Consider the following 23962-nt stretch of genomic DNA (forward strand, 5'->3'; position numbering starts at 1 on the left):
CTTTCGAATTACTGTTGAAAACCTTTACTAATGTTTGTCTATTCAGAATCACTACTGACCTCTTGTTGTTTCAGTACCACTAGATTAGTGAACATGTTATCTCCTCAAGTTTCAAACTGTAGTTATATCATCAAACAAAAAATAAGAAACTTATACAAAGTTTATTGCAATTTTATATATTTATTTAATTAATTAATTACATATTAAATTACATATTTACAAATTTTTTTTGTTAATCCCTTTGAGGCCTCATTCAGCGTTGACCCTTTAACCCTATTCTCAACCATCTGGTAGAGAATGTTATGATAATGGATATGAAAAAATACTTGAACTTGACTGGTCAACTACCCCAGTCTGTATCAATAAACATCATTTGTATCCTTTTGGGTTACCGCAGTTCAGTATAAATCAGTCACCAAAGATATGGGAGAAAAGGCAGGAATTCAGTTGGTGAGGGATGAATGGGCGGCAGGTGGCTTAGTGGTTAAGAGCGTTGTGCCGGTAACCGAAAGGTTGCTGGTTCTAATCCACGAGCCGACTAGGTGAAAAATCTGTCGACGTGCCCTTGAGCAAGGCACTTAACCCTAATTGCTCCTGTAAGTCGCTCTGGATAAGAGCATCTGCTGAATGACTAAAATGTAATGAAAATTTCACCATTCCTGTTAGTAGAGATGCATGAGAGCACCTGCTGTTCCGGATAACTACAGTGGGGAGAACAAGTATTTGATACACTGCCGATTTTGCAGGTTTTCCTACTTACAAAGCATGTAGAGGTCTGTAATTTTTATCATAGGTACACTTCAACTGTGAGAGACGGAATCTAAAACAAAAATCCAGAAAATCACATTGTATGATTTTTAAGTAATGAATTTGCATTTTATTGCATGACATAAGTATTTGATACATCAGAAAAGCAGACCTTAATATTTCGTACAGAAACCTTTGTTTGCAATTACAGAGATCATACGTTTCCTGTAGGTCTTGACCAGGTTTGCACACACTACAGCAGGGATTTTGGCCCACTCCTCCATACAGACCTTCTCCAGATCCTTCAGGTTTTGGGGCTGTCGCTGGGCAATACGGACTTTCAGCTCCCTCCAAAGATTTTCTATTGGGTTCAGGTCTGGAGACTGGCTAGGCCACTCCAGGACCTTGAGATGCTTCTTACGGAGCCACTCCTTAGTTGCCCTGGCTGTGTGTTTCGGGTCGTTGTCATGCTGGAAGACCCAGCCACGACCCATCTTCAATGCTCTTACTGAGGGAAGGAGGTTGTTGGCCAAGATCTCGCGATACATGGCCCCATCCATCCTCCCCTCAATACGATGCAGTCATGCTGTCCCCTTTGCAGAAAAGCATCCCCAAATAATGATGTTTCCACCTCCATGCTTCACGGTTGGGATGGTGTTCTTGGGGTTGTACTCATCCTTCTTCTTCCTCCAAACACGGTGAGTGGAGTTTAGACCAAAAAGCTATATTTTTGTCTCATCAGACCACATGACCTTCTCCCATTCCTCCTCTGGATCATCCAGATGGTCATTGGCAAACTTCAGACGGTCCTGGACATGCGCTGGCTTGAGCAGGGGGACCTTGCGTGCGCTGCAGGATTTTAATCCATGACGGCGTAGTGTGTTACTAATGGTTTTCTTTGAGACTGTGGTCCCAGCTCTCTTCAGGTCATTGACCAGGTCCTGCCGTGTAGTTCTGGGCTGATCCCTCACCTTCCTCATGATCATTGATCCCCCACGAGGTGAGATCTTGCATGGAGCCCCAGACCGAGGGTGATTGACCGTCATCTTGAACTTCTTCCATTTTCTAATAATTGCGCTAACAGTTGTTGCCTTCTCAAAAAGCTGCTTGCCTATTATCCTGTAGCCCATCCCAGCCTTGTGCAGGTCTACAATTTTATCCCTGATGTCCTTACACAGCTCTCTGGTCTTGGCCATTATGGAGAGGTTGGAGTCTGTTTGATTGAGTGTGTGGACAGGTGTCCTTTATACAGGTAACGAGTTCAAACAGGCGCAGTTAATACAGGTAATGAGTAGAGAACAGGAGGGCTTCTTAAAGAAAAACTAACAGGTCTGTGAGAGCTGGAATTCTTACTGGTTGGTAGGTGATCAAATACTTATGTCATGCAATAAAATGCAAATTAATTACTTAAAAATCATACAATGTGATTTTCTGGATTTTTGTTTTAGATTCCATCTCTCACAGTTGAAGTGTACCTATGATAAAAAATTACAGACCTCTACATGCTTTGTAAGTAGGAAAACCTGCAAAATCGGCAGTGTATCAAATACTTGTTCTCCCCACTGTATGTGATCTCGCTCTCCGTAGCCGATTTGAGGAAGACCTTTAAACAAGTTTACGTTTAAACCTGAGCTGCTGCTACTCTGTTTATTATCTATCCTGATTGACTAGTCAATTGTACCCCTACCTACTGTACATATTACCTCAATTAGTAGGTGTTCCTCTTGTCCAGGTGGGTGAGGGCAGTGTGGTGTGGATCTGTTGGGGCGGTGTTGGAGTGGGTCCAGGGTGTCTGGGTTGATGGTGTTGATGTGAGCCAATACCAGCCTTTCAAAGCACTTCATGGCTACAGACGTCAGTGCTACGGGTCAGTAGTCATTTAGGCAGGTTACCTTAGAGTCCTTGGGCACGGGGACTATGGTGGTCTGCTTGAAACATGTTGGTATTACAGACTCAGTCAGGGACATGTTGAAAACGTCAGTGAAGACACTTGCCAATTGGTCAGCGCATGCTCGGAGTACACGTCCTGGTAATCTGTCTGGCCCCGTGGCCTTGTGAATAAATCAAATCAAATGTTATTTGTCACAAGGCTTACTTATGAGCCCTTCCCAACAATGCAGAGTTAAAAAGGGAAGACAAATATTTGCTAAATAAAAAAAGGAAATAGTAACACAACAAAATAACAATAACGAGGCTATATACAGGGGGTACCGGTACCGAGTCAATGTGCGGGGGTACAGGTTAGTCGAGGTAATAACGAGGCTATATACAGGGGGTACCGATACCGAGTCAATGTGCGGGGGTACAGGTTAGTTGAGGTAATTGAGGTACAGTAGGTAGGGGTAAAGTGACTATTCATAGATAATAAACAGCGAGTAGCAGCAGTCAATGCAAATAGGCATTAATACGGAGTTGGTCCCCCCTTTGCTGCTATAACAGCCTCCACTCTTCTGGGAAGGCTTTCCACTAGATGTTGGAACATTGCTGCGGGGGGACTTGCTTCCATTAAGCCACAAGAGCATTAGTGAGGTCTGGCACTGATGTTGGGCGATTAGGCCTGGCTCACAGTCGGCGTTCCAATTCATCCCAAAGGTGATCGATGGGGTTGAGGTCAGGGCTCTGTGCAGGCCAGTCAAGTTCTTCCACACCGATCCCGACAAACCATTTCTGTATGGACGTCGCTTTGTGCATTGTCATGCTGAAACAGGAAAGGGCCGTCCCCAAACTGTTGCCACACAGTTGGAAGCACAGAATCATCTAGAATGTCATTGTATGCTGTAGTGTTAAGATTTCCCTTCACTGGAACTAAGGGGCCTAGCCCGAACCATGAAAAACAGCCCCAGACCATTATTCCTCCTCCACCAAACCTTACAGTTGGCTCTATGCATTCGGGCAGGTAGCGTTCTCCTGGCATCCGCCAAACCCAGATTCGTCCATTGGACTGCCAGATGGTGAAGCGTGATTCATCACTCCAGAGAACGTGTTTCCACTGCTCCAGAGTCCAATGGCGGCGAGCTCACACACCACTCCAGCCGACACTTGGCATTGCGTTTGGAACTCTGTAGTGAGTACAGATTATTTTTACACGCTTCGCGCTTCAGCACGCAGGTCCCGTTCTTTGAGCTTGTGTGGCCTACCACTTTGCGGCTGAGCCGTTGTTGCTCCTAGACGTTTCCACTTCACAATAACAGCACTTACAGTTGACCGGGGCAGCTCTAGCAGGGCATAAATTTGATGAACTGACTTGTTGGAAAGGTGGCATCCTATGACGGTGCCAAGTTGAAAGTCACTAAGCTCTTCAGTAAGGCCATTCTACTGCCAATGTTTGTCTATGGAGATTGAATGGCTGTGTGCTCGATTTTATACACCTGTCAGCAACGAGTGTGGCTGAAATAGCCGAATCCACTAATTTGAAGGGGTGTCCACATACTTTTGTATATGTAGTGTATTATCTCAAAATGTAGTCTGAATGGTGGAAGAACCTGGATAATTTGAAAATTAAGAAAATCATTTTGAGGAACATTGCACTATACACCCCTTGAAAAAGTCATTTATTTCAATGTAACTGAATATTCATGTTTGGACATACAAAAGTACCATAAGTTGTAAAACATGTACCTATAAAATCCATTGAAGCTAAAGTAATAATTGTTGAGATGAGTAAAAATGCCATGTCTTTCAAACTCGATCGTATGCTCTTCGGATTGTCTAATGCACCACGTATCTTTCAACAATCAATGATGTATTCTATATTGGTCGAGATACTCATAATGGTTTTAGACCCATGATTGAGGGAGGTTTGGAGTCTAAAGCCAATTTCCTGTGCTAATTTAGATGCCTCTTTCCAGAAGAGTCCAGAAGAGTCCAGAAGAGTCCAAGGCTGAGCTAGACTAGGGCCTCACCTGGAAAGAGCCAGAGTGAAGGGGGTCCATTTCCTAATGTATTGGCCCAATCCAGAGTGAAGGGGGTCCCTTTCCTAATGTATTGGCCCAATCCAGAGTGAAGGGGGTCCATATCCTAATGTATTGGCCCAATCCAGAGTGAAGGGGGTCCATTTCCTAATGTATTGGCCCAATCCAGAGTGAAGGGGGTCCATATCCTAATGTATTGGCCCCATCCAGAGTGAAGGGGGTCCATTTCCTAATGTCTTGGCCCCATCCAGAGTGAAGGGGGTCCATTTCCTAATGTATTGGCCCAATCCAGAGTGAAGGGGGTCCATTTCCTAATGTATTGGCCCAATCCAGAGTGAAGGGGGTCCATATCCTAATGTATTGGCCCAATCCAGAGTGAAGGGGGTCCATTTCCTAATGTATTGGCCCAATCCAGAGTGAAGGGGGTCCATTTCCTAATGTATTGGCCCAATCCAGAGTGAAGGGGGTCCATTTCCTAATGTATTGGCCCAATCCAGAGTGAAGGGGGTCCATTTCCTAATGTATTAGCCCCATCTAGATGAATGCAGTGAAGGACTTGTAAGTGGAAACAGAGTGAGGAGGTGGATTAAGACTAGGACTAGTATCCATGTGGGTAGGAGGTTAATCTGTAATCAGATTACGGCTGTGGACCGTGGGGCTAGGGCCCTGCACCATCTGTCAACAACCACCTACTCATGGGAATCTGGTAGCAGATCTGTTTGTCTTGCCAACTACCATGGTTGTTGAAACAGCACAAACAGATCTGGGACCAGTCTAGGAATTTGGGGATTATTTTTATTTTTTATTTTTTTTGTCATTTAGCAGACGCTCTTATCCAGAGCGATTTACAGGAGCAATTAGGGTTAAGTGCCTTGCTCAAGGGCACATCGACAGATTTTTCACCTAGTCGGCTCTGGGATTAGAACCAGCGACATTTCGGTTACTGGCACAACGCTCTTAACCACTAAGCTACCTGCCGCCCTGATTCTATCTGAAAAACCATTAGGCAATATAAGAAGTTTAGACAAGTACAGACAACGTTGGAGTCATGTCTGTAGACTGAACAGAATTGAAACGACAGGATTCCTTTATCTCAGATCTTGTGTTGGAAAATAACTGCTGTGCATCCATAAGAATGAAAGCCAGCCTTAAAAATACACTTTTTTTCTGAGGCAGAGAAATATGTAATTGAGCCCATCGTTGCTCAACCGTTAAGTGCCCACTCAGGCTTCTGTGTTTACCTGAGCAGAGGTTAGAGGTAAGAGGTTGTTTGCTGTTGTTGATATTAAGTAGACACACTATCCCACTGAGAGATCAGGTAAACACCTGGGCTTTACCTTCCCTGAACTACAGGTAGACAACCAACAATTACTCATTTCCTAAACCATGATGACAGACAATACACTTCCACTGCCAGAGTAGGTTCACATTGACCTGAGTGGGTTCACATTAAGCTGGTCCCAGATCTGTTGGTGACAACGCCTGTTAGAGTGGGTTCACATTAGCCTGGTCCCAGATCTGTTGGTGACAACGCCTGCCAGAGTAGGTTCACATTAGCCTGGTCCGAGATTACATTTACATTTTAGTCATTTAGCAGACGCTCTTATCCAGAGCAATTTACAGTTAGTGAGTGCATACATTTTCATACTGGCCCCCTGTGGGAAACGAACCCACAACCCTGGCGTTGCGAGTGCCATGCTCTACCAACTGAGCTACACGGGGCCACAGATCTGTTGGTGACATCGCCTGTTAGAGTTGTCAAGACAGCACAAATAGATATGGGACCAGGCTATTTTCAAATGTGTCTCCGCCTGAAATAACGAATGCAAAGCAAACTTAATACCTCGACATTTTGATACAATATGAACTATCTCACTTCCTACTGGATCGATATAGCCGGAGCCATATCTGCTTGAACTTTTTTTTTTTTTACCTACATGTATGTTTGGCACCCTCTCCGTAAGGGTTTTAACTTGCGACTGAAATAGTTGTCATACTTAGGTTCATACTTCAGCTAGGAATGTCCGACTGCTTATTTTGTCTTGGTGAAGGCTAGCCAGTGGTGAAGGCCCGATATCCTGCTAGCTACTCTATGAGAGGACCCTCAGTGGACGGGGGGGGAACCTAGAACAACATTGATGTAACAATAACCGCCTCTGTGGACGGGGAACCTAGAACAACATTGGTGTAACAGAGCTGTGTCTGAAATGACACCCGACTGGCTGCATGGAGCACTATGTTTCACCGGGGGCCCCTTGTAGAGTCCATAGAGCTCTGGTGAAAAGTAGTGCAGTTTTTACAGGGTAATAGGATGCCACTTGGGATACAGACTCAGTCTCCCTACCGTTATGAGAGAGTCTAAGCTCAGAAGCAGAGATATGGAGATTTAACAGGCCTGTAGCTGTGTGTTACAATTAGAGAGAAGTTGGGGGAGGGAGGGAGGGAGGGAGGGAGGGAGGGAGGGGAGGGAGGGAGGGAGGGAGGGAGGGAGGGAGGGAGGGAGCGAGCGAGACAGGCATGTGAGAAGTATTAGAAGATTACTGCATCAGAGAGCGTGAAGGGACATGAACAGAAGTATTAGCAGATTACTGCATCGGAGAGCGTGACGGGACATGAACAGAACAGGTACACGTGGGACATTCCACCCGTCTCTGAGTGGCTCCGTCAGGACGGGGACGTGGCAGGACCCTTTGGAGCTGTCAGAGGAGGACATCAAAGTTGCGATCAATTCCATTTCTGAGATTCAATTTATATTGGAACAGTTTTACTTCCTGAAATGACTGAATTGAAATGGGATTGACCCTGGAGGACATAAGCAGAGAGGATGCAGCTTTCACTGTACAGTGCGATACTGTAGGCCTAGATGTCTAACCCAGGTCGAGGTACAGGGGGATACTTTGGTACAGAAGATACTTATTGCACAAATGGTCCTAAAGCAGAATTCCAATAGTAGATAATAGTCACAAATTACTCTTTGATCAACCATAAGCCTACAGAGATATTGGTTCCAGGCAGGCTTGGTTTGCCTCGTTCGACCATCCTGACTTACAGATCACATTCTGTTTCTCTGTAAACACAGCAGTCAGTCGGTTTCACCAGCCAAAGGCTGGGTTAGAGTTAAGGTGTTCTGGCGTTACCACACTTTCAAGGAAAGCCTGGAAGGAAAAAGCAGGAAAGGCTGGAATCGATTTTAGGGTTAAAAGAGGCAGACAGGGTTAAAGCTGCAATATGTAACTTTTTGGGAGACCCGACCAAATTCACATAGAAATGTGAGTTACATATCTGTCATTCTCATTGAAAGCAAGTCTAAGGAGCAGTAGATATATTCTATGTGCGCTATTTCTATGCTTCCCATTCTTAAGTTTAGTTTTTGGGACTTTTACTTTGGGTTTTTTACACCAGCTACATACAGCTGAAAATACAATATTTTTGCTTATGGAAAAATATATTTCACAGCGGTTTAGATGGTACAATGATTCTCTGGTTATAGAAAAGTAGTTTAGATGGTACAATGATTCTCTACACTATACTTTCTTGTTTTGTCACATAAACTGAAATTAGGCAAACTGTTAGAATTTTTGCAAACGGGAAATGACGGAGCGATTTCTGCATAGTGCATCTTTACGGGAGGCCGGCCCGGGTTTAGGCTTGCACACATCGCACCGAATGTGGATCTAGCGTTCCTCCGACCATCATTCAGTGGGCTGTGTTTTAGGAGACCATCCGTTGTAGACGTCTGACTGCCAACATGTTCGCGTATGTCTACATTTAATATCTGTGTGCACTGGGTGTGCCAATCACTGCAGGTACTCTGTTCAGAGGTGCTCAGTACTCTCGCTATTGTTGTGTCTGAACCCATAGGGTTAAGGGAAGAGTTTCCAGGCAGGAAGGGTTAAAGGGAAACGACCTGATTGACAGGATGTTATAGAAGCTCGTACAGCAGATCAGGAGTAAATCAGTGACAGCAAACAGCATGGGAACCTCTCTAAGGTTCTATCTCTATAGTAACAACAGGATGGTACAGCATGGGAACCTCTCTTAAGGTTCTATCTCTATAGTAACAACAGGATGGTACAGCATGGGAACCTCTCTAAGGTTCTATCTCTATAGTAACAACAGGATGGTACAGCATGGGAACCTCTCTAAGGTTCTATCTCTATAGTAACAACAGGATGGTACAGCATGGGAAACTCTCTAAGGTTCTATCTCTATAGTAACAACAGGATGGTACAGCATGGGAACCTCTCTTAAGGTTCTATCTCTATAGTAACAACAGGATGGTACAGCATGGGAACCTCTATAAGGTTCTATCTCTATAGTAACAACAGGATGGTACAGCATGGGAACCTCTCTAAGGTTCTATCTCTATAGTAACAACAGGATGGTACAGCATGGGAACCTCTCTAAGGTTCTATCTCTATAGTAACAACAGGATGGTACAGCATGGGAACCTCTCTAAGGTTCTATCTCTATAGTAACAACAGGATGGTACAGCATGGGAACCTCTCTAAGGTTCTATCTCTATAGTAACAACAGGATGGTACAGCATGGGAACCTCTCTAAGGTTCTATCTCTATAGTAACAACAGGATGGTACAGCATGGGAACCTCTCTAAGGTTCTATCTCTATAGTAACAACAGGATGGTACAGCATGGGAACCTCTCTAAGGTTCTATCTCTATAGTAACAACAGGATGGTACAGCATGGGAACCTCTCTAAGGTTCTATCTCTATAGTAACAACAGGATGGTACAGCATGGGAACCTCTCTAAGGTCATTCTAATTCTATGGTTTTATCTCTATGACCACAGCAGGTGACTCTGGTAGCTGCGTATATATTTTTTGGGGGGGGGGGTTATTGTAAGGAATTATATTTAACTATCAATTTTTCGCTATTGTCCCTTCAAATAATTGTATTCATTATAACACAGGAATGTAAAACCCCTCCACTGTTTTCGTAATCTTAACCTATCTAGTAATTATAGAATAACCCAACGTTGGTAGCCTGTTCTGTTTCATGCAACACTTTCTGCTGTTAAATGTGTTGGATAAAATGTATCGCTGATCAAACGTTCTCATGAGGCCCAATGCGAAGCCACGATAGCAATCGATTTAGACAACATTTTTACATGCAAATCTGATTGGACACAGCGTTTGATTATAAAAAATAAAGAAATAATCAGCCTCAATTTAACTTCCAGAGTTGCTTTTTTTTCTTTTCTGAGGGCTAATCATGGACAATTCCAGGGACAGCTCTAGCCGGGGACAAAATGGAGGACGTCTGGTCACCCAACTGTCTTGGCTTCTAATCACTATGGTCAGAGCAGGAAGGTGGAGCAGTGGATCCTGTCGGATCTAGGGATCCTGTCGGATCTAGGGATCCTGTCACTGGGCTAACGTCACAGCAGGGGCCCAGCCTCAGGGGCCCAGCATCAGGGGCCTTCTGCCTGTGTGAGAAACACTGTGATCAGAGAGAGCACGGCATTAGTGTTGACAGCCAACCATCCCACTAATACTAAAGTAGAATATCACTAATATAATAATAGAATATATACCATTTTAGCAGACGCTTTTATCCGAAGCGACTTACAGTCATGCTTGCAGAACATTCAACCACTATCTACCAATTGAGCTACAGAGGACCACTGTAACTCCTTCCTATGGATAGAATATGATGCTAATCCAACTGTTAAATGGCCAGCTAGTCTCGATCTCTAGCAATGCTATTTCTATGAGTCAGCTGCCCAGGGCAGAGGCCATCTGCTGAGCTGATCAGATAATGACTGTCTTTAGGGGAAACCTTGAGACAGGCCCTGAAGCTATTGTGAGTCATTCTCTGATACAGACTAGAGCAAAGTGTTACATTATCTGATATAGAAATGGTCCCTCCCCTAAGGAAAGGATGCTTCCAGTAACCTGTCAGTCATCACTGAGTGACAGGCAGAAACAGCCAGTCATTATCAGATGTGAACCAATAGCTTACTGACCCCCCCCCCCCCCCCTATCTCCTCTCCTATAGGTTAATGGCTTCTTCACCTTGTTGTTTGGCCTGGCCAGCATCAACACCCTGACTGTCATCAGTGTCACCAGATACATCAAGGGATGCCACCCTAGCAAAGGTCAGAATAACATATAAACTATAACACAAAGGTAAGAATAACATATCAACTATAACACACAGGTCAGAATAACATATAAATTATAACCTCCCGAGTGGCGCAGTGGTCTAAGCTGTGCCACTAGAGATCCTGGTTCGAATCCAGGCTCTGTCGTAGCCGGCCGCGACCGGGAGACCCATGGGGCGGCGCACAATTAGCCCAGCGTCGTCCAGGGTAGGGGAGGGGCCGGCATTGATGTAGCTCAGTTGGTAGTGGGTTCGATTCCCACAGGGGTATAAAAAAGAGAATGTAAGTCGCTCTGGATAAGAGTGTCTGCTAAATGACATAAATGTAAATAACACAAATGTCAGGATAACATATCAATTATAACACAAAGGTCAGAATAACATATAAACTATAACAGCTAAGCTATCATCTAAAGTAGGGTGACAAAATGCTCGTAACTTCCACAGAATTCCCAGGTTCTCCAGAAATTCTGCTTTGAGGATTCCATTTCATGATTCCCTCCTGATTCCAGGGAATCTTCTAAGCGGGACTTCTGAAAAACCTGGGAATTTTGGGAAAGTTACCAGAGTTTTGTAGCCCTAATCTATAGGTTATGATATAGAGAGAGAGAGAGACAGACAGAGAGAGAGACAGAGTGGAGACAAATTTGACCGCAATAACTAGCGTGGGATATGCATCAACAGCAACCTTGGGAAAATCCTCTTATCATTAATAGCAGACTTGTACATTTCCTTAGTGAAAAAGAGAGCAAATGTCAAATTGGCAGTTAAATTTGGCAAAAAACACACACATTTATTTCCACAGGGCCATGGGGTGAGACAGGGATGCAGTTTAAGCCCCACCCGCTTCAATATGTATATCAACAAATTGGCAAGGGCACTAGAACAGTCTGCAGCACCCGGCCTCACCCTAGAATCTGAAGTCAAATGTCTACTGTTTGCTGATGATCTGGTGCTTCTGTCACCAACCAAGGAGGGCCTACAGCAGCACCTAGATCTTCTGCACAGATTCTGTCAGACCTGGGCCCTGACAGTAAATCTCAGTAAGACAAAAATAATGGTGTTTCAAAAAAGGTCCAGTTGCCAGGACCACAAATTAAAATTCCATCTAGACACCGTTGCCCTAGAGCACACAAAACACGATACATACCTCGGCCTAAACATCAGCGCCACAGGTAACTTCCACAAAGCTGTGAATGATCTGAGAGACAAGGCAAGAAGGGCCTTCTATGCCGTCAAAAGGAACATAAAATTTGACAACCCAATTAGGATCTGGCCAAAAACACTTGAATCAGTTATAGAACCCCATTGCCCTTTATGGTTGTGAGGTCTGGGGTCCGCTCACCAACCAAGAATTCACAAAATCGGACAAACACCAAATTGAGACTCTGCATGCAGAATTCTGCAAAAAATATCCTCAGTGTACAACGAAAAACACCAAATAATGAATGCAGAGCAGAATTAGGCCGATACCCGCTAATTATCCAAATCCAAATTATAGAACCACCTAAAAGGAAGTGATTCCCAAACCTTCCATAACAAAGCCATCACCTACAGAGAGATGAACTTGGAGAAAAGTCCCCTAAGCAAGCTGGTCCCGGGACTCTGTTCACAAACACAAACAGACCCCACAGAGCCCCAGGACAACAACAACACAATTAGACCCAACCAAATCATTAGAAAACAACATTCTGACACATTGGAATTAATTTACCAAAAAACAGAGCAAACTAGAATTCTATTTGGCCCTAAACAGAGAGTACACAGTGGCAGAATACCTGACCACTGTGACTGACCCAAAATTAAGGAAAGCTTTGACTATGTACAGACTCAGTGAGCATAGCCTTGCTATTGAGAAAGGCCGCCGAAGGCAGACCTGGCTCTCAAGAGAAGACAGGCTATGTGCACACTGCCCACAAAATGAGGTGGAAACGGAGCTGCACTTCCTAACCTCCTGCCAAATGTATGACCATATTAGAGACACACGTTTCCCTCAGATTACACAGACCCACAAAGAATTGGAAAACAAATCCAATTTTTATAAACTCCCATATCTATTGGGTGAAATACCACAGTGTGCCATCACAGCAGCAAGATTTGTGACCTGTTGCCACAAGAAAATGGCAACCAGTGAAGAATAAACACCATTGTAAATAAATAAAATAAAATAAAATAAAATTGTATTTGTCACATACACGTGTTTAGCAGATGTTATAGCGGGTGTAGCGAAATGCTTGTGCTTCTAGCTCCGACAGTGCAGTAATATCTAACAAGTAATATCTAACAATTTCACAACATATACCAAATACACACAAATCTAGTAAAGAATGGGATTTAAGAATATATACATATACCGTCAGGAGGCCACAGTGTTGAGTAGGGTGTAGTGTACCGTCAGGAGGCCACAGTGTTGAGTAGGGTATAGTGTACCGTCAGGTGGCCACAGTGTTGAGTAGGGTGTAGTGTACCGTCAGGAGGCCACAGTGTTGAGTAGGGTGTAGTGTACCGTCAGGTGGCAGTTGGCCACAGTGTTGAGTAGGGTGTAGTGTACCGTCAGGAGGCCACAGTGTTGAGTAGGGTGTAGTGTACCGTCAGGTGGCCACAGTGTTGAGTAGGGTGTAGTGTACCGTCAGGAGGCCACAGTGTTGAGTAGGGTGTAGTGTACCGTCAGGTGGCCACAGTGTTGAGTAGGGTGTAGTGTACCGTCAGGTGGCCACAGTGTTGAGTAGGGTGTAGTGTACCGTCAGGTGGCCACAGTGTTGAGTAGGGTGTAGTGTACCGTCAGGAGGCAGTTGGCCACAGTGTTGAGTAGGGTGTAGTGTACCGTCAGGAGGCCACAGTGTTGAGTAGGGTGTAGTGTACCGTCAGGAGGCAGGTGGCCACAGTGTTGAGTAGGGTGTAGTGTACCGTCAGGAGGCAGGTGGCCACAGTGTTGAGTAGGGTGTAGTGTACCGTCAGGAGGCCACAGTGTTGAGTAGGGTGTAGTGTACCGTCAGGTGGCCACAGTGTTGAGTAGGGTGTAGTGTACCGTCAGGTGGCCACAGTGTTGAGTAGGGTGTAGTGTACCGTCAGGAGGCAGTTGGCCACAGTGTTGAGTAGGGTGTAGTGTACCGTCAGGAGGCCACAGTGTTGAGTAGGGTGTAGTGTACCGTCAGGAGGCAGGTGGCCACAGTGTTGAGTAGGGTGTAGTGTACCGTCAGGAGGCAGGTGGCCACAGTGTTGAGTAGGGTGTAGTGTACCGTCAGGAGGCCACAGTGTTGAGTAGGGTGTAGTGTACCGTCAGGTGGCCACAGTGTTGAGTAGGGTGTAGTGTACCGTCAGGAGGCCACAGTGTTGAGTAGGGTGTAGTGTACCGTCAGGTGGCCACAGTGTTGAGTAGGGTGTAGTGTACCGTCAGGTGGCCACAGTGTTGAGTAGGGTGTAGTGTACCGTCAGGAGGCCACAGTGTTGAGTAGGGTGTAGTGTACCGTCAGGAGGCCACAGTGTTGAGTAGGGTGTAGTGTACCGTCAGGTGGCCACAGTGTTGAGTAGGGTGTAGTGTACCGTCAGGAGGCCACAGTGTTGAGTAGGGTGTAGTGTACCGTCAGGTGGCAGTTGGCTGGAGAACTCTGCAGGCAGTGTCAGTAGAGCATAGTCTCTGAGGACAGCCAACCACAGCCGAGACAGAGACGGCAGTTCAGGCTGCACCAGCATAATCAGGCTATCAGGAGGAAGAATGTCCGCTCCCACCTCCTCCTCCTCCTCTTCCTCCTCTCCTCCTCCTGCCTTCACCTCCTTCACCGGACGAGACTCTGCTTCCTTCTTTATCTTCATGGCCACCACATACACCTGGAAGACGGGGAGGGGGGGGTGAGAGAGAAGAAAATAGTTGGCGACAGAGAGACACAGAGAGAGAGAGAGAGAGAGAGAGAGAGAGAGAGAGAGAGAGAGAGAGAGAGAGAGAGAGAGAGAGAGAGAGAGAGACAGAGAGAGAGAGAGAGACAGAGAGAGAGAGAGAGACAGAGAGAGAGGAGACAGAGACAGAGACAGAGACAGAGACAGAGACAGAGACAGAGACAGAGACAGAGACAGAGACAGAGAGACACACACAGAGAGAGAGAGAGAGACAGAGAGAGACAGAGAGAGAGACAGAGAGAGACAGAGAGAGAGACAGAGAGAGACAGAGAGAGAGACAGAGAGAGAGAGAGAGTCAGGATGAGAGAGAGAGAGAGAGAGAGAGAGAGAGAGAGAGAGAGAGAGGAGAGAGAGAGAAGAGAGAGAGATGAGAGAGAGAGAGAGAAGAGAGAGAGAGAGAGAGAGAGAGGAGAGAGGTGAGAGGAGAGAGAGAAGAGAGAGAGAGAGAGAGAGAGAGAGAGAAGAGAAGAGAGAGAGAGAGAGAGAAGAGAGAGAGAGAGAGAGAGAGAGAGAGAGAGAGAGATGAGAGGAGAGAGAGAAGAGAAGAGAGAGAGAGAGAGAGATGAGAGAGAGAGAGAGAGAGAGAGAGAGATAGAGAAGCGAGATGATGAGAGAAGAGAGAGAGAGAGAGAGAGAGAGAGAGAGAGATGAGAGAGAGAGAGAGAGAGAGAGAAATGAAATGTCCCATAGGGCTCTGGTCAAAAGTAGTGCACTATATAGGGAATATGGTGTCATTTGGGACCCAGTAGCTCTGACAAGAGAAGAAAAGAGATATGTTGTTCTCAGCGGTTCATTACTGGCTGGATTTATGGGAGGAAATTACTGTTTGATTAATGACTACTATTTACATTCACATTCTCTGCACCAGACCTGACAATTAACTTCATTTGAGGTGAGGTTGAGGTGAGGAATGTCTTAACTACTTGGTAATAATAGAATAACTGCCTCTGTTAACTTCTATGGTGGGTTGGTTGCTCTGAAGGGGAGGTTTACTGTATGTTTGAGGTTATTCAGACAACTTGCGACATGGTAGACATCTTGCGTAGAGTAGGCTATTCATCAATGCCATTTTAATACGTTCTTTTTTTTCGTTAATCAGTTGACTGGATCTGTATCTGTCAATATTTGATTGATAAACGTCTTTCACAAGTCAAATCACAGTGAATTGGGTCAGAGAACGGATTTACACATTCTGTCAAGGTACAATTATACTTTCTATCAGACTTTTGAGTTACATAATTTACTAAGGAGGCACTAAAGCATATCACCTCATACAGCATGTCCTGTAGTCAGTCCGTAAGTGACTGATTCATCATATTGGTCATTGGAAGCACACCGTCACAACAATCAATCATTTATCTTCTCACTGAATACAAAACCTATATGTACTTTGTCAAGAAAGGTTATTTTCAGTGGGAGTGATTTACAAGTGCTGCCCGTGTGTGCGCCTGAAAAAAAAAAAAAAGAGACTCATTGTTCATAAAAATGTCACAGTCTGACATTCATAACTGGGGTGGAAAGAATTCTGGACTTTTAAAAGAGCCAGCCTCCCTCCAACTTTTCCTGTTGCGTGTTTGCGGAGGAGTGACATTTGGAGATCAGAGCCCTTTTAGAGAGGGTGACACACTGATCTGGGATCAGTGACTACACACAAAAAACAAATAGTTCTATATAGCACCAGATAAGGGTTATTTGGCTTGTAACCATAGCAGATCCTTTTTGGTGCTATATAGAACCTTTTTTGAAGGTTCTATAAAGAACCATGCTCATAAGGTTCTAAATGGAAACATTTATGATGCTATAAAGAACTTTCCTAAGGTTCTATAAAGAACTATTAAAAAATGTTCTATATAGCAGCAAAAAGGGTTCCGCTATGGTTACAACCCTTTTTAATGGTTCTTTATAGAACCTTTATGGAGAACGGTTCTATAAATAACCGTTCTCAATCACAAAGGTTCTACAAATAACTTTTTGAAGAACCATACAGGCTTTGTTATTCAGGTTAGCCATATTATTTTGTAGAAATTCCATAAGCATTTATATTGTGTTAATTGACGAGTTGAATCAGGTGTGATGTTATGTTTGATGCCGGAGCTCCGAGGCATGCGTTGAAATCGATAAGCAGTTTATTTCGAAGCAGTGTGCCGATGCCTGTATCACTTTATCAGAAGCACGTGATCAATGACGTCCGAAGCTTCGTTTCGTCGAACAACCACCTGATTGGTTTGGTATTGGTTTGATAGAAGACATAAAACTATACACGCGCTACGGGGGTGTGGGACGTCTTCTATAATAAATTGGCTGCTCAAAATTATTTTGTCCAGCAGGTGCCACTAGTGTTCACTGTGTTGATCAAAGCCTCAAGTAATGAACCTATTTTCAACACAATTGGCTGGAAAACCTCAATGCTTCAGGAAGCTGTTTCCCCATTACTAGTGCTAGCTATGGAATGGCTGGGTGTCCCTACAGAGATAATTGAGATCCTCTGATTTGGTCAACAATTCCCATTTCACACAAGGCCCTATGTGAGTCTTTCAGAAGACACCGTCACTGGCCATAGTCATATATCATATATAATGGCATAACACAACTGATAAGATCAACTGGAACGACACTCTCTCTCTCACGGTTGCACAAAAAGATCTCTGCGCAAACCACGCCCAAAATATTAGAATGAGCTTCCGCCTCTACATTTTAATTATCACTGAAAGAGCAAAGAACCCTTTTCAGAACTGCAAAGAACCATTAAAGAGCTCAAAGGGTTATTTTAGTCATTATGGTTCCACATAGAACCATCACCCTTCCCATAGAACCCTTGAGGAACCCTCTTTTCCAAGTGTGTATGGCCGTGGCATAAGGTTCTTAACATATCTTTAGCATGTCTGAAACATCTCCTCTTAAAAAATGTTCTTAGCATGTCTTTCTGAGCAGAAAATAGCCCATTATGATATTTTGAGCCAACAGCAACAAAATCTTAAAATTAAATATTTAATTGACAATATGTTGAGGTTGACTGCAGGATTATATGGAAATGTTGAGGGTGACTGCAGGATTATAAGGAAATGTTGAGGGTGACTGCAGGATTATATGGAAATATTGAGGGTGACTGCGGGATTATAGGGAAATGTTGAGGGTGACTGCAGGATTATAAGGGAATGTTGAGGGTGACTGCGGGATTATAGGGGAATGTTGAGGGTGACTGCAGGATTATAGGGAAATGTTGAGGGTGACTGCAGGATTATATGGAAATATTGAGGGTGACTGCGGGATTATAGGGAAATGTTGAGGGTGACTGCAGGATTATAGGGAAATGTTGAGGGTGACTGCAGGATTATAGGGGAATGTTGAGGGTGACTGCGGGATTATAGGGAAACTATGCCTCAAACCATGTTATATGAAGGGTGTGGTTTGACTGGAACACAAACACACTCATTGCATCTCTGTCCTGTGTATGTCTGTCTGTCTGTCTGTCTGTCTGTCCTGTGTCTGTCTGTCTGTCCTGTGTCTGTCTGTCTGTGTGTGTCTGTCCGTCTGTCCTGTGTCTGTCTGTCTGTCCTGTGTCTGTCTGTCTGTCCTGTGTCTGTCCTGTGTCTGTCTGTCTGTCCGTGTGTGTGTGTGTCCCTCTCTGTCCTGTTTCCAGCCTACTGCATCAGTTTGAGCACCATTTGCATCTCTCTGATGTTCATCTGGGTCGGGGCTTTCTTCTGGTCTGTGGCTCCACTGCTGGGCTGGGGCAGCTACACAGGTTAGTGTCTCCGTCCATCCATTCATTCATCCATCCATCCATTAATCCATCCATTTATCCATCCATTCATTCATCCATCTATCCATTAATCCATCCATTTATCCATCCATTCATTCATCCATCCATCCATCCATTCATCCATCCATCCATTCATATATCCGTTCATCCATCAAAGCACTGCTCTAAGCCATCCATTCATATATCCTTCCATTCATCCATCCATCCATTAATTCATCCATCCATCCATCCATTAATCCAATCCATCCATTCATATATCCGTTCATCCATCGAAGCACTGCTCTAAGCCATCCATTCATATATCCTTCCATTCATCCATCCATCCATTAATTCATCCATCCATCCATCCATTAATCCATCCATCCATTCCCCTATCTCTAGCTCCAGACGGTGGGTACGGGAACTGTGAGGTGGACTGGTCCAGGGCTAACTACTCCACCATCTACAAGTCCTACATCATCTCCATCCTCATCTTCTGCTTCTTCATCCCAGTCACGGTCATGGTCTTCTCCTACGTCTCCATCATCAGTACCGTGAAGAGCAGCAACGCCATGTCAGCTGACGGGTACCTCTCATCCAGACAGAGGAAAGTGGAACGAGACGTCACTAGGGTGAGTCAATTAACCAACCAACCAGCCGACCAACCAATCAATCAATTAACCAACCAAATCAAATCAAATCAAATCGTATTTGTCACACGCGCCGAATACAACAGGTGAAGACCTTACAGTGAAATGCTTACTGACAAGCTTTAATCAACAATGCAGTTTTAAGAACAATAGAAAAATAACAAGTAATTAAAGAGCAGCAGTAAAATAAAATAACAATAGCGAGGCTATATACAGGGGGTACCGGTACAGAGTCAATGTGCGGGGGCACCGGTTAGTCGAGGTAATTGAGGTAATATGTACATGTGGGTAGAGTTAAAGTGACTATGCATAAATAATAAGCAGAAGAGTAGCTGTTCAGGAGTCTTATGGCTTGGGGGTAGAAGCTGTTGAGGAGCCTTTTGGACCTAGACTTGGTGCTCCGATACCCCTTGCCGTGCGGTAGCAGAGAGAACAGTCTATGACTAGGGTGGCTGGAGTCTTTGACAATTTTTAGGGCCTTCCTCTGACACCACCTGGTATAGAGGTCCTGGATGGCAGGAAGCTTGGCCCCAGTGATGTACTGGGCCGTACGCACTACCCTCTGTAGTGCCTTGCAGTCGGAGGCCGAGCAGTTGCCATACCATTTACATTTACATTTACGTCATTTAGCAGACGCTCTTATCCAGAGCGACTTACAAATAGGCGCATTCACCTTATAGCCAGTGGGATCACCACTTTACAAAGTTTCTTTTTTTTGGGGGGGGGGGGGTTGGGGTTTGGGTTGGGGTAAGGGGGGGATAGAAGGATTACTTTATCCTATCCCAGGTATTCCTTAAAGAGGTGGGTTTTCAAATATCTCCGGAAGGTGGTGAGTGACTCCGCTGTCCTGGCGTCGTGAGGGAGCTTGTTCCACCATTGGGGTGCCAGAGCAGCGAACAGTTTTGACTGGGCTGAGCGGGAACTATGCTTCCGCAGAGGTAGGGGAGCCAGCAGGCCAGAGGTGGATGAACGCAATGCCCTCGTTTGGGTGTAGGGACTGATCAGAGCCTGAAGGTACAGAGGTGCCGTTCCCCTCACAGCTCCGTAGGCAAGCACCATGGTCTTGTAGCAGATGCGAGCTTCAACTGGAAGCCAGTGGAGTGTGCGGAGGAGCGGGGTGACGTGAGAGAACTTGGGAAGGTTGAACACCAGATGGGCTGCGGCATTTTGGATGAGTTGTAGGGGTTTAATGGCACAGGCAGGGAGCCCAGCCAACAGCGAGTTGCAGTAATCCAGACGGGAGATGACAAGTGCCTGGATTAGGACCTGTGCCGCTTCCTGTGTAAGGCAGGGTCGTACTCTCCGAATGTTGTAGAGCATGAACCTACAGGATCTGGTCACCGCCTTGATGTTAGCGGAGAACGACAGGGTGTTGTCCAGGGTCACGCCAAGGCTCTTCGCACTCTGGGAGGAGGACACAACAGAGTTGTCAACCGTGATGGCGAGATCATGGAACAGGCAGTCCTTCCCCGGGAGGAAGAGCAGCTCCGTCTTGCCAAGGTTCAGCTTGAGGTGGTGATCCGTCATCCATACTGATATGTCTGCCAGACATGCAGAGATGCGATTCGCCACCTGGTTATCAGAAGGGGGAAAGGAGAAGATTAGTTGTGTGTCGTCAGCGTAGCAATGATAGGAGAGGCCATGTGAGGATATGACAGAGCCAAGTGACTTGGTGTATAGGGAGAATAGGAGAGGGCCTAGAACTGAGCCCTGGGGGACACCAGTGGTGAGAGCACGTGGTGCGGAGACAGCTTCTCGCTACGCCACTTGGTAGGAGCGACTGGTCAGGTAGGACGCAATCCAAGAGTGAGCCGCGCCGGAGATGCCCAGCTCGGAGAGGGTGGAGAGGAGGATCTGATGGTTCACAGTATCAAAGGCAGCAGACAGGTCTAGAAGGACAAGAGCAGAGGAGAGAGAGTTAGCTTTAGCAGTGCGGAGAGCCTCCGTGACACAGAGAAGAGCAGTCTCAGTTGAATGACCAGTCTTGAAACCTGACTGGTTTGGATCAAGAAGGTCATTCTGAGAGAGATAGCAAGAGAGTTGGCTAAAGACGGCACGCTCAATAGTTTTGGAGAGAAAAGAAAGAAGGGATACTGGTCTGTAGTTGTTGACATCAGAGGGATCGAGTGTTGGTTTTTTGAGAAGGGGTGCAACTCTCGCTCTCTTGAAGACGGAAGGGACATAGCCAGCGGTCAAGGATGAGTTGATCAGCGAGGTGAGGTAAGGGAGAAGGTCACCGGAGATGGTCTGGAGAAGAGAGGAGAGGATAGGGTCAAGCGGGCAGGTTGTTGGGCGGCCTGCCGTCACAAGTCGCAAGATTTCATCTGGAGAGAGAGGGGAGAAAGAAGTCAAAGCATAGGGTAGGGCAGTGTGAGCAGGACCAGCAGTGTCATTTGACTTAACAAACGAGGATCGGATGTCGTCAACCTTCTTTTCAAAATGGTTGACGAAGTCATCCACAGAGAGGGGGGGGGGGAGGATTCAGCAGGGAGGAGAATGTGGCAAAGAGCTTCCTATGGTTAGAGGCAGATGCTTGGAATTTAGAGTGGTAGAAAGTGGCCTTAGTAGCAGAAACAGATGAAGAAAATGTAGAGAGGAGGGAGTGAAAAGATGCCAGGTCCGCAGGGAGTCTAGTTTTCTTCCATTTCTGCTCAGCTGCCCGGAGCTCTGTTCTGTGAGCTCGCAATGAGTCATCAAGCCACGGAGCTGTAGGGGAGGACCGAGCCGGCCGGGAGGATAGGGGACATAGAGAGTCAAAGGATGCAGAAAGGGAGGAGAGGAGGGTTGAGGAGGCAGAATCAGGAGATTGGAGGGAGAAGGATTGAGCAGAGGGAAGAGATGATAGGATGGAAGAGGAGAGAGTAGCGGGAGAGAGAGAGCGAAGGTTGCGACGGCGCATTACCATCTGTGTAGGGGCAGAGTGAGTAGTGTTGGAGGAGAGCGAGAGAGAAAAGGATACAAAGTAGTGGTCGGAGACATGGAGGGGAGTTGCAGTGAGATTAGTAGAAGAACAGCATCTAGTAAAGATGAGGTCAAGCGTATTGCCTGCCTTGTGAGTAGGGGGGGACGGTGAGAGGGTGAGGTCAAAAGAGGAGAGGAGTGGAAAGAAGGAGGTAGAGAGAAATGAGTCAAATGTAGATGTAGAGGTTGAAATCCCCCAGAACTGTGAGGGGTGAGCCATCCTCAGGAAAGGAACTGATCAAGGCGTCAAGCTCATTGATGAACTCTCCAAGGGAACCTGGAGGGCGATAGATGACAAGGATATTAAGCTTAAATGGGCTAGTGACTGTGACAGCATGGAATTCAAATGAGGAGATAGACAGATGGGTCAGGGGAAAAATTTAGAATGTCCACTTGGGAGAGATGAGGATTCCTGTGCCACCACCCTGCTGACCAGATGCTCTCGGGGTATGCGAGAACACATGGTCAGACGAGGAGAGAGCAGTAGGATTAGCAGTGTTTTCAGTGGTAATCCATGTTTCCGTCAGCGCCAAGAAGTCGAGGGACTGGAGGGTAGCATAGGCTGAGATGAACTCTGCCTTGTTGGCAGCAGAACGGCAGTTCCAGAGGCTGCCTGAGACCTGGAACTCCACGTGGGTGGTGCGTGCAGGGACCAGGCAGTGATGCAACCAGTCAGGATGCTCTCGATGGTGCAGCTGTAGAAACTTTTGAGGATCTGAGGACCCATGCCAAATCTTTTCAATCCATGAGGGGGAATAGGCTTTGTCGTGCCCTCTTCACGACTGTCTTGGTGTGTTTGGACCATGATAGTTTGTTGGTGATGTGGACACCAAGGAACTTGAAGCTCTCAACCTGCTCCACTACAGCCCCGTCAATGAGAATGTGGGTGTGCTCGGTCCTCTTCTTTTTCCAGTAGTCCACAATCATCTCCTTTGTCTTGATCACGTTGAGGGAGAGGTTGTTATCCTGGCACCACACGGCCAGGTCTCTGACCTCCTCCCTATAGGCTGTCTCATCGTTGTCGGTGATCAGGCCCTTCCACTGTTGTGTTGTCAGCCAAATTAATGATGGTGTTGGAATTGTGCCTGGCCATGCAGTCATGAGTGAACAGGGAGTACAGGAGGGGACTGAGCATGCACCACTGAGGGGCCCCCGTGTTGAGGATCAGCGTGGCAGATGTGTTGTTACCTACCCTTACCACCTGGGGGTGGCCCGTCAGGAAGTCCAGGATCCAGTTGCAGAGGGAGGTGTTTAGTCCCAGGGTCCTTAGCTTAGTGATGAGCTTTGAGGGCACTATGGTGTTGAAGCTGTAGTCAATGAATAGCATTCTCACATAGGTGTTCCTTTTGTCCATTTGGGAAAGGGCAGTGTGGAGTGCAATAGAGATTGCATCATCTGTGGATCTGTTGGGGCGGTATGCAAATTGGAGTGGGTCGAGGGTTTCTGGGATAATGGGATAACCCTAACCCAACCAATCAACCAACCAACCAGCCAACCAACCAACCAACCAACCAATCAACCAGCCAGCCAACCAACCAACCAACCAACCAATCAACCAACCAACCAACCAACCAGCCAACCAACCAACCAACCAACCAATCAACCAACCAACCAATTAATACATTCAATCAATAACATTTAGTTAGAGGACCTATTTACATCAACAGAACCGAAACAGAAAGTGATTTAAAAATAACCCAGCCTAGACCGCAAAAGGTTCAAATCAAATGAAAAATATTTGTCACATGCAAACAACAGGTGTAGACTAACAGTGAAATGCTAACTGACGGTCCCTTCCCAACAATGCAGAGAGAAAAACAGAAAAATAATAACACAAGGAATAAATACACGATGAGTAACGATAACTTGGCTATATACAGTACATGGGGTACCAGTACCGAGTCGATGTGCAGGGGGACGAGGTAATGGAGGTA

General features: G+C 45.8%; 1 protein-coding gene across 1 annotated transcript in view; it reads left to right on the forward strand.

Moving 5' to 3' along the window:
- Nucleotides 1-23962, forward strand: part of LOC311134432 (visual pigment-like receptor peropsin) — a gene marked incomplete at both ends in the record, with an annotated part of 73672 nt that overhangs the window by 48032 nt on the left and 1678 nt on the right. The window contains 3 exons of the mRNA XM_084168112.1: nt 10677-10776; nt 18316-18420; nt 18826-19049. Coding sequence (XP_084024238.1) covers nt 10677-10776; nt 18316-18420; nt 18826-19049 — 429 coding nt within the window. The remainder of the gene's footprint in view (nt 1-10676; nt 10777-18315; nt 18421-18825; nt 19050-23962) is intronic.

The sequence above is a fragment of the Coregonus lavaretus genome (assembly GCF_964263955.1).
Source record: "Coregonus lavaretus genome assembly, chromosome: 1".
Classification (NCBI taxonomy): Eukaryota; Metazoa; Chordata; class Actinopteri; order Salmoniformes; family Salmonidae; genus Coregonus; species Coregonus lavaretus.